Source organism: Chlamydotis macqueenii, chromosome Z (genome assembly GCF_036417535.1).
Source record: "Chlamydotis macqueenii isolate bChlMac1 chromosome Z, bChlMac1.mat, whole genome shotgun sequence".
NCBI classification, from domain to species: domain Eukaryota; kingdom Metazoa; phylum Chordata; class Aves; order Otidiformes; family Otididae; genus Chlamydotis; species Chlamydotis macqueenii.
The window spans coordinates 34,169,355-34,184,036 of record NC_141593.1 but is presented as its reverse complement, the minus strand read 5'-3'; the positions used below and the strand labels follow the sequence as shown (position 1 = coordinate 34,184,036).

Genomic DNA, 14,682 nt, shown 5'->3' with positions numbered 1-14,682 from the left:
TTGTCTATGGATCATGTGAAGCTTCAGCTAGAGAACTATTTGCAAATCAGTCCACTTACTGACATTTATGGTAAATTGAGTAGTATTCAGGGAAAGGCAACAAGAGTGCTGTATTCAGAAATACAACCTGTGAAGAATGCTTGAAGGAAAGGGTATTGTTTGGTCTATGAGGGAGGTGGAAGTCTGAAAAGAACATGATAAAGCTCTTCCAGTATTCAGAAGTCTGCTATGAAGTCTGTCTAGGATAGGACAAGAAGGAATCAGTTTATTTATAAGGAGAAAATATTTTGTTTACCTATTAGGAAAATCTAACATTAAAGGTAGTGGAGTACTGGAGTAGACCACTTATGGAGGGTGTAGTTGGATTTTTAGAAAATTCTGGATCAAGATATGCTCTACACATACTAATCCTGTCTCAAAACAGATCAGAAGTCCTGAGATTTTATCCAGGTCCAAAACTCTGCAATTCCATTAATTCAAGATGACATACAGACTGCATAGATCCAGTCTGAAATTAAGTAACATATCCCTGTTTGTCATATACAGTGGTGATGCTGAATGGTTTGTCTCCTGCTCACCATCACTACACTTGATTTTTGTCTAAAAGGCACAATACCAGTATTCTGTTGTGATTTTATATTGACAGATTGGCCTAGCCTTTGTAATAATACCATAAAGGGCTTTAAAGACTGGAGGTGAGCAAAATTGTTTTGAATAAGGCAAATAGACAGTGAAGTACTATGAGAACTAGTAGCAGGTCATTATGTATCTGTTTTGATGCCTCTCTGTTACAAGATGAGTTATTCTGAGCTAGTTGCACTACTGATGAATAGCATTTTCCTCTGGAATCTGGAAGAATGTATCCATTGGTATGCTTCTACAACAGATTTCCTGAATAAATGCCTCCTAAAACTATACAAGGACAACCAGATGTCTGTGTCTTTCTTCTGCAGAAATGTATCACTCCAATTAAAGTTCATCCTTATTTTCATAGATAGGATTTATTTTAGCTCCCATTTTTTAAGTAATTATTTCAAGTCTATCAACTTCTCTTATAAATCACTAAGCAATGGTGTGTGTGTGTGTGTGTGTGTTTGGTCTGTGAAGGAGAAAGAATATAAAGAAGCTGAAGAAGTTACAAGGAAGTACGTTTTGTCTGTTAAGAGAAATATGTGAAATGAGAAGAATGCAGACAGTAACTATCCAGCTTCCTTCTAAAAATGTGACTTGGACTGTATTTCAACCATTCGTTAAACTTTCAGGGGAAAAAAAAAAAAAGAGAAGAAAACATATTGAAACCCTAACCTATCCTATATTATTAAAGACTGAAACAGGAAATAGCAATAATGTTATGGGAGGCACTGACAATAAAGCTTGGATTCATGTACTTTCCACACCACCAAAACCCACAAGACTGTAGCTGCTAGGCATATGTATCTGAAGATTCAGCTAATTCTGTGATTATTCAGTTACAGACTATGGAGTAGTAAAGCTGGTATTTTAAGTTCAAATATTCTATTTGCGAGTCACGTCACTGAACTGAAGATGCCATGTAACTGCTGCTGAGATCTTGATTTTGTAACAGTTGTCATAGTTCTTATCTTACAGCTTGTGGCATTTTTTTCTTTAGCAATAATATATTTAGTTTGCTACCAGTGCATTACCCATTAATTGGCAGTAACAAGTCAAGCAGAAGAAACTTGACCTCATCACAGTGATCTGTGGAACAGTGTTGCCACCTTGGACTAGGACAGGTTTTAAAGCTGTTTTACAGAGCAAGATGAGGGGAGCAGATTTATTACATGGCTTCTGTTGTTTTGCAGCAACTATTGTAATTGTTTTGATGCTTCTGAGTACTAGAACATTTTAAATTATGGTGTCTAGAACACAAACGCAATCAGAGTGCTACCAACTTTTTTAACTTATGTGTATCAAGTATAAAAAAAAGTCTTTGCTTGTACACAGTGTATTCCTTTGCAGAAGTCACAGAGCACAGGACACATGCATATGGAAGGTTTTCAGACGTACCAAGAAATCAGAAATAGAGGGTCAAACTAAAATGTTCACCATATACAGCATAATTTTACAAAGAAAATGTCAGTTGCTACTGACTCAATGCCATAGTCTAAGAATAGCCAGGCTTTCTGGAAGAGTATTTCACAAATAAGAGTTTTTTTGCAGTCCTTCAGATGGTCTCTGTCTGTTCTTTATAGCCATTGCCCTGTCCTCCACACATCTAGCTCTGCTCTGAAACAGGTATTTAGTGACAGTACTAGTAGGGTGGATTATAGAAAGTCTTTCTAAGGATATTTGTAAATTAACTTTCATAGTAGAAAGTCACATTTTTCTACCCTTGAAATCAAATATAATGAAAGACAGCTGCCCTGCATAACTGAAACAGAAAGGAAATTTAGAGTTCTCTCTGGATAGCACTGTCAATTCCAAACAGTATTTGGCTTATGATCCAGAAGTGCACGGATGAAAAAGTACCTTAAAAAGGAAAGGTTTCTCAGATTTTAAGCAATGCCTATAGCAAAGCCTAAACCTTCTTTTTGCAATTGCACCTGGCCAAAATACATGACCAAAAAGAAGTCTAGTAGATGTCCTCAACAAAGTATTCGTACTGAAGAGCAGCAAGATGACCTGACATTCTAACCTATTAAGACCAACCAAGACCTATTAAGTATCTGCTGTTAGAGCAGCTGAATCATCTACTAGGAGAGGTCAAAATCAGAAAGCTGGTCTTTGGAAAGGAGGCAAGGATCAAGCTGTCAAGTCTTCTGCCTTCTTTCCTTTCTCTTGACATGAAGATCAATGGTATTTTAATATTTGAAGGAATTATAAAACAAATAAAAAAGGAATAAAGAAGTTATGATGCATGAGGAATCATTATGCCACTTTATTTAAAGCCTGCTTTAATACCCTGTCCTGTATTCAGCTTAGGTTGCCACATCCACTTTAAGTCTCCATTTAAGCAAGGTGTAAATAGTACAAAAATTGTTCTGCTAAAAGTAGGGAAATCTTGGCAGTAATCTTTCAAGACTGGACATGATATATTTTATGACTTGCCCTGCAATATTCCATTTGACACTTTTGTTGCTTTCAAGATACTGAGTCACCAATCACTATTGGCTGTGATTGGGGTATTTTATTTGCTAAAACTCATTTATTAAAGCAAGCTAAGTGTACAAATGCTCATTGTAAAATACCAGGATAAAAGAAGTAAAATCCCATCAACAATTAAAGTTCAAGACTAAAGCAGTTAAACTGGATAAGAAAAAAAAGAGAGACTTTCCCACCATGCTTACAACTAACTCTCCAAGGCAATCACTTTTGACTGGAGTACTGTAAGGAAAACAAATGGTAAAATACTAAGAGAACTGAAAAACACTGAGATTCACTGGGGAAAAATACCCTCAAGTGTTGTATGAGATAAGCTGAGATATATTCCAGAATGCATATAGAATACTATGTGTGGTCTCTGACTAGCTATAGAAAACAATTTTGAGGGACAGAGATTGGAAGTGACAACAGAGAAAGAAGAAACTTCAATCTAGAGCGCTCTTAAGTGTAAATGTGTGTATTCTTATTAGAAAAAGGATGACCATATAACTAGCAAATAGATCCAAAATATGAATTTTTACTTTCTTTACTACTTTAAGCAAGTTGCTGAAACTTAATCTCTAAAGGGGGTTGAACAGTCTTGTTTCTTCACTCATGTTTAAAACCTTCTAATATCCCTTACAAAAGCTGTTGTAGAACTACAAAGAAACATCTGATGTTAAAAGTTGGGGGGGGGGAGAACTTTCTAAAAAGTAAAGCTGAATCCAACTTTCCTTGTAAGTGCAATCTGCAGTAAAATACACTTTGTTACTATTGCTTCTGGGTCACTAAAAGGACACAAATTAACAAGTAAATAAACATACTTGGAAATGTTCTAGAAAGTAGAAATAGTTGGGGGGATTGTTTGTCCCATATTTCTCATAGGATAGAGTTGGTTTTTGTTTGTTTTTTTTTTTTTTTAGGTAAGGACAGAGTTAAGAGAGAGTACGGTATCTGTGGGGCGGTGTTGTAAACCTGCACTTGTTCTTCCTGGTAACCAATGTGGCTGTTGTTGTTCAGTAACAAGGCTTATATTAGGCTCTGATTGAAGAGCTATTAAATGCATTTAGAAACTTGGAAGCAGAGTCACTCCCTTCAGGTTTGAGTAAAATTCATTTTTCTTCCTTTTAGCTACTACTGTTGTGGGTATTTCAGAATGAGTTGTGTATGCTCTCAGCACTTTCTTGCTCTGGAAACCAGCACTTGATTAGGTCTGGAAGTGGGGTGGGATTACTGAGAACACTGTGATTTTATCGCTCTTAATATATATTATTTCAGCTAAGCTCAAGTACTGGTAGTAAGTTTGTCTTTAAGAACATCTACTAATGCATTTGGGAAAGTTTAGGATAAATCAAACTGTATTGTAATAACCTCTAGAACAGCTTAGAGTTAGAAAAGACTGGGTACAGAGGATACAAAGAGAAAGAAGATGGGTATACGGCAGGCAACCTTTTTCACCTCCAAAAAACACCATTATGACTGGGAGGATCTAGCAATACTTAAGTGCTGGAAAGACTTCTAATCACCTTCAGTGTTTTAATGCAAGAGGCAAAGGAAACATAATTAGCTGCTCTTGAAGTCACTTCCTGAATGACAAAAATGATTTTTTACTCAGAACACTGAAGTATCTGTATTATTATTTGACATACTTTCACGAACTTTATAGTGAATTTTGTCAGTTGGTTAACAAGGGTTAAAATGTTATCAGTTCAGAAGTTAAGAAATGTTATAATCCTGAGTCTCTACACGTTAACTCACCCCTTCATGTCATGAATACACAGTATCTGAAATTACATGATCATGTATTATTTTCTCCATGGAAGACCTGTCTGTATCAAGCACACACAATGGGTGATGTTCTCTAAACAAAAATGTCTGTATAATGAATTAAGCTTCTTTCTTAAGACTTCTGCTTAATCTACTGCTGAAATTTTACAATGTATGATGAATGAGACACAAAGAGAAAGATAGGCATAAGGTTAAAGAAGATGAAGCAGTTCAATCCCACCCTGGAGAATTATATTATACTCCTGTCTCTGAGCTCCCGTGTAATCCTGGGCAACTAATTTTAAACAAAATGTTTCAGTTGGTTACTAGTTTTTCACTTCTTGGCTCAGGTCCTTGTGGTCCATAGCTAAGTTTAGGTTAACTCCTTCAGAAGTAGTGTCCTTGATACTCTGCCTCTGAAACATCAGAAAATTATAGTTTGCCAAGGAAAGCATTAGACTCTTTTTAACAATAAATGCACAGATATTCTTTCCTAATTAGATTCTTGAAAATGGTTGAAGTTCTCCTGAAATGTCAGAATCTGACAGATTAACTAGCATAAAACTCAAATAAAAACACTTTAAAAGAGTAAAAGAAGAAAAAAAATTAAAAATGGAAAAAGAGAAATCCGTTACAGGAAGTACAAGCCAACCTTCTGTGTAAGTCATGCTACAAGCCATGCTACCTATTGTAGAGTAATACTCAGCATAGGAACTCAATATGAATGTTCAGTATGCACATGGATGCTACTGCCATATTTCTGAATAAAATGAATAACCCGATTAGGATTTCATAATGAAGTTGGTCTAAAACAGTTATTTCTATGATGAATTGGATTATTTTACCCTTTACTAGTTGTGGATTACAGAAAATAGGTTTTATATTCAGTACTGAGTATAATTTCTCTGTTGGAGATTCTTTCTACTGGTAAAGTGGTTTTTCATTTACATTTCAATTTTTCTATTCTCTCGAAGCATTCTTTCTCACCTTGTCACCCATCAATATAGAGAGGATTTCAGTCTGAAACGTTGCTATAGCTCTTTATAGGCTATTGGTGCCTTATGTCCCTCCTCTGCTCTGTTGGTTGGGCACATCCTCTGTACTCCAGGTTTGCAAAATGGGCAGAAGATTCAAGAGAACTGTAAGTTCCTTACATGAGAAGGAAGATCAAGACAGCAGAGAAATACCACACTCTGAAGACATCACAATTTAGATGACTTACACTTCCACTACTCTCAAGCTGCAGTTTCTACCTCAAACTTGCAACATGCTCAGTGCTCCAATCTGGAAAATCAAAATAAAAGTGAAGAAGAATACTTTTCTAACTGATTTTGTTCATGCTAATTAATCTCAGACCAATGAGTACTACTAATTCTTTATGCTGGTTGTACCTGGCTTTGAAGGAAAACTACAGTGGAAAAGTATTTGCTATATAGCATAGATATTTCTGTTGATGAGGCTGAAATTGTTAGAGACACTGCTTTCTTCACTAACAAGTATCACTAGTCTAAAAAGCAAGTTTAGGCTTTGCTCCTACTCTCTGAGACCTTACATATGATCTCCAAAATTTACTATCATTACACAGTTTGAGAAGTTGTGAGACAGTCCTCTGACACAGCTTGTGTCTGCATGCTGTCTTTTGAGGAGTTCATTGAACTACAAGTAAAGACATGCTGTCATTTCCTGCAATCTCTACGACGTGTCCTGATGGCACAGTCACGGCAGCAATATAAAGTAACAGAAGTCACTGTGCGGGTGGATGGTGTAGTATTTTAACAAGGGCCCTGTCTTCTTAGGATTATCTCAGAACATACCAAATTGTAGGCAAATTTGAAAGCAAGAACTCCATGCAAATTTAAAACACTATTGCGTATGTGACTGAAAGTGTGATTCTGAAAGATGCAAGATTTTGGAAAAGCTTGGAGCTTGTTCAGTCTGAAGCCCAAGGATGATGTATATTCAAATGTCACCACTTAGCTATTTTGCTGCTGATCTTTTGAGCAGAAATGTCTTATTCCACAATGTTTATCCTGTAATCCCATACTGTCAACTCAAGAATCAAAACTCCCAACAGCCAACTTGCCTCCAGCTATTTTACCTCCTCAGCAGCTTTCAAGAGGCTGTAATATACTGTCAATACAAAAGCCACTGGCTTATTGACAGGTGGAAAAAAAAGAGGAGGTTTTAAAAAGTTGAATTAAATATCAAGCAAGATAACAAAGGAATGACTCCATGAGGCATTATTAATTTTCATACAAAACTACTTAAAATCTTTAAAAATAAAGTAACTGGAAGCTGTTAATGATCACGTTATACTTAATAGGTTCTTTGTTTGACACAATACATCAGAGCTTAGATAAAAAAAAATTGTAGTGTGTGATACAGGTTATTATCACTGTGTTTACTGGTTTAGTGTGTATAGGAATACCTCCTTCAAATGCCTAGCCCCCGTTAAAAAAAAAAATCTCACTTTTCCAAAGTAGTAGGGAAAGCTGGGTTTGAATTTAGTTGAACGGCTGTCTACCTACTATAAGCCTTTTCTTTCACATAGCTGTAACTGTTTATAGGCTTTGATTCACTTCTATGAAACTTCACAGTAAAGATTAGCCTTGTAACGGGCATGGCATATCTTTGCTCTAGTAAGTGACCACGCCTTTGCGAGCTAAGGTTGCAGCACTTCATTTTTAATCTGCATCAAGATGCTTTGGACCCTCCCTCCTTCATGTGAGGCGGCATGGATGTGAACGTGTCAAAGCTTTAACCACTAGGGGGCTGTGTGAACACAATTTTTTGGCAACTTCTTGGCCCTTCACTGGTTCAAAAGGGCAAACGCGTTTTTATGAACGATAAAACGTGACTCTGAAATAATTAACTAGGTTTTCCTTATCTCTCCCCTTTGACAGAAAACGCATCAAATCACGGCTTAATTAGTCCTTTGAATTTTTCAGAATGACCATAAGTTACTCAAAATCTTTGTTGTGCGCGGTACTTGTGTAAAAAAAATGCAAAATCCTAAAAAATGCAAAATCCTTTTGAATCACTGTCTGAGCTTGAAACATGCTCTCTACAGCTCAAGGGTCAAAACTAATCTTGAAGAAGTGTGGACACCGCAAATCCTGTCCATAAATTGATACATATTATGCCTAATTAAGGTATCTGACGAATACCCAGAAAACAGAATGACATTTCCACAGATAACGTTGAGGCATATCCATTCCATTTTTGTGAAAACCTGTTTTTGATACTTATATAGATCATTTACCCTTCCCTCTTCCGACAGGCATAGAAAATACACAAATAATAAAGACAGTGAAATCTGGTAAAAACCCTGGAAACGTGGTCATTCACAGGGACAGGCTGTCCATTACACTATGAGTTTGCTGTGGTTTTCGTCCATAGCAGATGCAGGAAAAATCAGAAGCGCCAAAGCAGCTACCTATTTCATATACTTGACCCGTCTCCTCTCGATTCTTCTAAGTGCCTGCTGGGTCATCGAAGCATCCAGTCACGCCAAAAGGAGGCAAAATGTCCTAGCACTTGTATTTCACGTCACCTGAAAAGTTCTCCTCGTGTTCATTTTTTAAAAGACCCAGTCCTAATCTCGTATTTCTACAGAGCAGGCTTCTACAGGGAGACAACTTCGATGGCGACCCTCTGCGCCTTGGCAGGCAGGACAGGAGGGTAGGCTCGGTTACCGGTACCTGTGGAGAAAGCACGACAGCCTTCTGTCATCTTCCCTTTGCCACCCCCTCAGCGCCGCGAGCAGACGGGAGAGCGCTTTAAACCGGCTGCAAACGGGGGGTAAGGAAAAGAGTTGGCAGGGGGAAAAGGCGCCAGGAGGGGGCTGACGGCCCGCAGCCCCTTCTCCCGCCGTTCGGCGCTGGCCCGGGCAGAAGGGCGGCCGGTGCCAAACGGCGGCCAACGGCCACGGCTGACGGCCGCGCCGGGGCCGAGCCCCGAAGCGGGCGCTGCGCGTGCGGCCGCGGAAGAGCCCTGCCCGCTCCCCCGTCTCTCTCCCTCCCCCCACCCCCCCCTGCCCCGCCCCGCGCGCGCGCTCCCTCAGGGCGCGCGCGGCGGCCGTTGTGTGCCTGCGCGGCGAGGGCCGCAGCGCCTGCCTTTCCCCGTCGTCGCAGGGTTTCGCTCGGTTTGGCTCCGTGTCACACACAGATGTGACTCTTGTCTGTTCCCTGCAAACGTACAACCGTGACGGCTCACCTCCTCCCGCCTCCCTTCCCCCCCTCCACCCCCCTAACCAAAAAAAAAACCCACCCTTTTACAAAAATTTCTTCAGATCCCACATCGAGCAGCAAGCCGCCGCCGCAGCAGAGCCCCGGGAGCTGATGGAGCAATGGGTGGGAAGCGGGCAACCGGCACCACAAGCGAAAACTTTCCGCCTGCCTAACTTTTCCCTTCCCTTCTAACGCTCTCCTCTCTCCCCCTCCGCCTCCTTACCCCCTCCTCTGGGCTACGCTTCTTTTTCCGCCGTGTCTCTCCCCTTTCTCAGCCCCCCCCTCCACCTTTTCTCCTTGCCGCCTTCTCTCTCGCTCGCTCCAGCGGCGCCTGGAGCCGAGAAGGAAGAGGAGAAGCGGCGAGAGAGGCTGCAGCCGCTGCGAGGAGGAACCGGGCTGAGGAGCGGGAAGAGGGGAAGAGGGAAGGAGGCAGAGAGAGGCGGCCAGCCCCGCGCCGCGCCGCCGGCCGCCCTCGCCACAAAGTTGGCGGCGGCCGCGGGGCGTTTTTGACAGCTGGGCGCGGGCGGCCTCTGCCGCAGCCCCCTTCTGGCACAGAAACTTTTTGGGGGGAGGGACGAGGCAGAGGGGGGTGCTTTTTCGCCCCCCGCCCGCCCCTAGTCTGCTCTTTCCCCTTCCCTCTGCCTCCCTGTCTGCCGCCCTCGCTCGAGAGCGTGGGTTTAGGAGGAAGCAGCGCTGCCCGCTCCGACCCGCTCGCAGCCTCCCCCCCGCCGCCTCCCCTTCCCCTTCCCCAGCCAAACAACCCAACAACAACAAACCAACCTGTGGAGGCTCTGACCCGAACCTGGGTCCCTCCTCCCATCACTTCCAGCTCTCCGCTGAAAGCGCTTTTCACTTTCTTTCTCTCTGCTGCTCGGGCTGAACTTTGGGGGCTGAAGTTTTGGAAGAGTGAGAGAGAGAGAGAGGGCGGGGGGAGAGAAAGACTCTCGCGGCTCCTGATGCTGCTTTTTGGTTTTATTTTTTGGGGGGGCATTTTAGGCTTTTAAATCTCTATTTTTTTTTTTTTTTTTAGTTCAAATCACCTGAAGGTGTAAGGGGGGGGAGAGAGGAGACTGAGGAGGAAGGGAGGGGGTAAGGAGGGGGGGGTGAAGAGAGACGGAGAGAGAGGGGGAAAGAGCGAGAGAGGCGCTGAGAGCCCAGAGGCAAAAGGAAGGGTGCCGGCACTGCCGCTGAGAGGAGATCGGGAGACAGGGGGTGCACTTGGCAACCGGCATGCAGAGATGGTAAGAAGTTTCCAGCAGCCTTTCGTTTTCCTTCTAGCCTTTACTTCGGTTTGATTTGACTAATAAATCGTGCAGTTAACACAAGCAGCCCCGCTCGCTATCCGGTGTGTTTCAGCCTTCAAATAAATAAGCAGCCGGGCGAGGCGAAGGAGGAGGATAATAAATAAATAAATCAGCCCCGTGCTGCGTGGATTGGGGGAAAAATGCCTAAGAGGCTGTGCTAAACTTTTAAGTGAGTTTGGGGGGTTGAAATGGGATGGCCACATGCTTTTTACCGCCTCCTTCCCTCCACTAAAGATGAGGGGCTAGTGTAAAAAAAAAAAAAGTGTGTGCGTGTGGAGGGAGGGAGAGCGAAGGTGGAGTGGGGTTGACTCGGACATTCGGTGGTCTGATCTTTTTTTGGACACCACCTTCTGCTCGGAAATGAGTTAAGGTTTGCACACAATGTAAAGGTGGCCTTTTGGGGGGGTTGGGGGGTCGGGAAGGAGCTGTGTGTTTGCGTGTGAAACAACGCCCGAGGCAGGGAGACAGAAGTGTAAATCCACCTTACCCCCGTAACTCTTTTCTTTTTGTTGTGCATGTGCTTGCAGTTTGCACCTCTCCCATCAGCGATTGTTAGCAGAAGTTGCAGAGTGTGCTGATGCCCTAACTGTACAGGGAAGGGGGAGCCCTCCAAAAAAACAACTTTTGAGCAAATTTTTGCTGCTTATGTCACGCGCTGTGCGAATGCACGTCCCCGTTACAGGAGGGGTTTTGCAAAACAGGGTTTGGGCTTTCGGGACCTTTTAATTTGAAAATTAAAAACCGAAATGACGGAGGACCTCGTTTGAGTGAAGTCCGTTTGTCTGGGTTGTGATGTGAGGATAGGTCAAACAGTTGCGAAGAACACGCACGTTTAGAGCCATGACTAAACTTAACATGCATGATGATAACTGTTGGTATTAACAAGTGGATTGACCTCAGCTAGTGATGAACCATCAGCCCACGTTCAGTGGTGTGTTTTCAGTTGCTGTTTGACTACCACCTTGCTTTCAGTCAGCTTTTCTCACCTCACTCCAGGGATGTTACATATCTGTCTTGCATGCCTTAAACATACATATGTGCACACACATGCGTGTGTGTGTATATATATACATATATATGTGTACGTATGTACATGTATTCACATATATACAGCACTCGAACTATAGATCCAGTGTATGTCTGCATGAATGAATGAAGGGAGAGCCTGAGATGGAGAGTTTGTATTTTTCCCTTTTCTCCATAACATGACATGTCTTGTTTCACTGATCAAAGCCACAATTGGAGTGTAGGAGATGCAACTGTCAAATGTAGGCAACAATAAAAAAAAAAAAAGAGAGGGGAAAAAGCAGCATGTGCCCAGGACTGTGGTTACAGTAACGCTGACAGAAATTAAAGTGGTTTTGAAAGCAGCATGCGATTTATGATGGTTCCCATTTACCCTAGAGTCAAGCTGTTGTAAAATTGATGCACAAAAGACATCATGTAATAATCCAGTGTACCTAGGATTAAAGTGGCAACGAGTGTCTTTGTGTGTGTGTGTCTGGCCGACAGTTAAAATGGTTTGAAGCTATTTTTAAGTAAGAAGTCAAAGCAGGATATTACATATTTCTTTTCTTAACCTGTATGTTAGCTGTGCATAGCAGTCGTTCAAATATTTTTTTAGTGGAAGTGGGCTTTTATTTCTCATTATCTTCCATTTCCCCTCTGTATTATAACCCGTCTCCACAGATGAGTTTTAAAATGGGGTAGCGTTTTTGTTATAGTTTCAGAGTACAAATGTTCACAGTTTAATTACTGAGTTCATTTCAGACAGTAATATTTAATAAGCCCGATAAGCAGATCTGCACAAGAATATCAAGTTCCTGTGAAAGTATGTGGAACTTTCCTTGCCCTTAAAAACTGCAGGAATTTTAAATCTGAAATTTAATGGGGCATATGAGCTGTCTGATACACTGTAGTTTTATTTTAAGCTGTCCAGTATTAATGAACCATCTAACTCTGTGTGTGCTCTGCTTTAAATTCTTAAAGCACATGAATTTCAACATTTATTCACTAAATATTTCAAATTATCCATCTTTACCTGATCCAGATGCAGGAAAATCTAAATGCAAATTATGAACTTAATTTGTTATGAGCAAATTTTGAAACTTAAAAGAAGACTTAGGATTGTGAAAGTGTTCCTTAAGCCCACATCTTACACACATAACAGAAAAACCCTGCCTTGATACATTATTTTGTAAAAATACAACACTGTGACATTTTAGGGGAAAAAACTGAGCAGATCTATGTCTTTAATCACATTGCTTTTTTATTACTGAGGTATTTGTGAAAGACGGGTACGCGATTACATTAAACAAAGTAAAGGAACTGACAAAAGCAGAGATGACTGTTGCTATATTAAAATGTAAGTGTTACAGTTTGAATTTTCTAGTGAGTTTTTGAGTTCAGTGCTTTACATAACATTTTGTCCTAATCTTGCTTGCTGTCAGAGATGTTTCATGGTTGTGCAATTGCTGCAGTCAAGAATGCCAATTTGCATTCCAGGAGTGTCATTTGATTACTTTTATCTGCGCAGCTCGAAGACCAGCCCAGACCTCTCATTTCATCTTGCCATGTCACGAGTCAATGCTGTGTCGTCTTTTCAAAAATCTGCCTGATTTAGACAAGAAAGAAAAGTACTTTCATGTTGCAGCCGCAGTCCCCTGCTAACTTGTCAGCAGCAGGGTATGATTCACTTGGGCCCAGAAGAATGGTACAGAGAGGAGGGTTAGGCGGTTCAATAAGCCCATGGACAGGTAGTGTGTGACGTCCCAAGAGAGCTTAAGTTAATGAAGAACAGGTCTGCTTAGTTCTTCACACTCTGACCTGGTGCTGTCCCCACAGTTTTCTCATTTGATCTTTCCCAGCAAATTGATCTTTTCTAGTACTTTTTTGCCTTCCAAGTTAGTCCTTGTGGGACTGAAATTAGCAGAGCAACTTAAGTTGGATAATACAGCTGTTCAGAAAAGAAGAAATTGGACACTAGCTCATAAAGGGGGGAGGGGAGAGTAAGCTATTCTATCTGTTGTTACTGAGTTTTTCCTTTTTTTTTTTCTTTTTTAAGTTTTATTTTAGAAAACTTCACAATAGCCGTATTGCTTTGAAAGTTTGCTTTCTTTCTTATTTATAGTCTGTGTGGACGGTCCATTGCACATTGCATTAAATGTGTATCATTTAAATAAAACAAACATGCTTGCAGCATAGACTGCAGGTTTGCTTTGGTATTTGTCAGTTGAACTTGCTTGTTAGAAATGATTTGCTAGTCTATAATGAGGCTTTTACAGTTGTCATACGACATTTTAAATATCAATTGCACATGCCAACTACATTATTTATAGCCTGCTAAATAACTGTAATTCCATATTATCCAATACTGAAATGCAGTGGAGATTAAACAATAAAAGCCATTACAAATGGTATGTGTAAATATTATGGTAGGTGAAAATACAGTCAGCAAATTACCACTGGCATTACTGGTTTTCTGGAAAACCAGTGTATACAAACAAATTGGTTTTGAACTAAGACAGTCTCTGCTTAAAAGTTGGGTTCTAAAATGGGGCTATGGTATTATCTATCATTCTTTCTTATGTTATTTTGCACTTTGGAAAGTAGGATGGAAGTGCGTTTGTGTGTGTATGTGTGTGTTTCAGTACATACATGGCTAGGTTGTCAGACAATGTAAGATTTCAAACTAGAATTTGGTAAATAAAAGTATAAGTTGGAAATGATTAACAGGGTCTTTAGTATGCTGCACAATAATAAGCAGTATTTAACTTTCTGTATTTCATAGCAGATGTTCTCACATATTATCCATGTCCTTCCAAGTTGTAGAATTGAAAACTGCTGAATGAAAACGAGAACACTTATTATGTAAGGGAAAGACGTCTCTCACTCTCTCTCAGTATTGCTTTTGAACATGGGAAGGAACTGTAAAGGATCATTGGTCAGTTAAGCTCCTCTGCAGAGCTAGAGGGAGCTTCATGATTTTATTAGATATGCCATAGGTGAGAAAAAGGGGAAAAATATTCTGAATAAAGGAGGGCTGATTACTAACTTTGGATCAGAGCCAAAGATACAGAACTTGGGCTTTGAGGTAGCGTTATTCTGTGTCACATACACATGTATGTCAGTGAGATTTGTGGCTGACTGCAAATCTTGTCAATTTCAAGCAAAACAGAAATGACCAACAGCGCAAAGTAATTACATTAAAACAAGTTCAAGTAAAACATTGGATTTTATAAAAAAAACCCAAATTTATATTTTTTCACCCTTGAAGATGG

General features: G+C 40.8%; 1 protein-coding gene across 1 annotated transcript in view; it reads left to right on the top strand.

Annotated features, from left to right (window-relative positions):
* The first annotated feature begins 10,240 nt into the window (after window positions 1–10,240).
* BNC2 (basonuclin zinc finger protein 2) overlaps window positions 10,241–14,682 on the top strand; it is a 335,260-nt gene continuing 330,818 nt past the window's right edge. Inside the window, exon 1 of the mRNA XM_086770329.1 lies at window positions 10,241–10,339. Within this exon, the coding sequence (XP_086626455.1) occupies window positions 10,337–10,339 (3 nt within the window). The 5' untranslated portion in view covers window positions 10,241–10,336. The remainder of the gene's footprint in view (window positions 10,340–14,682) is intronic.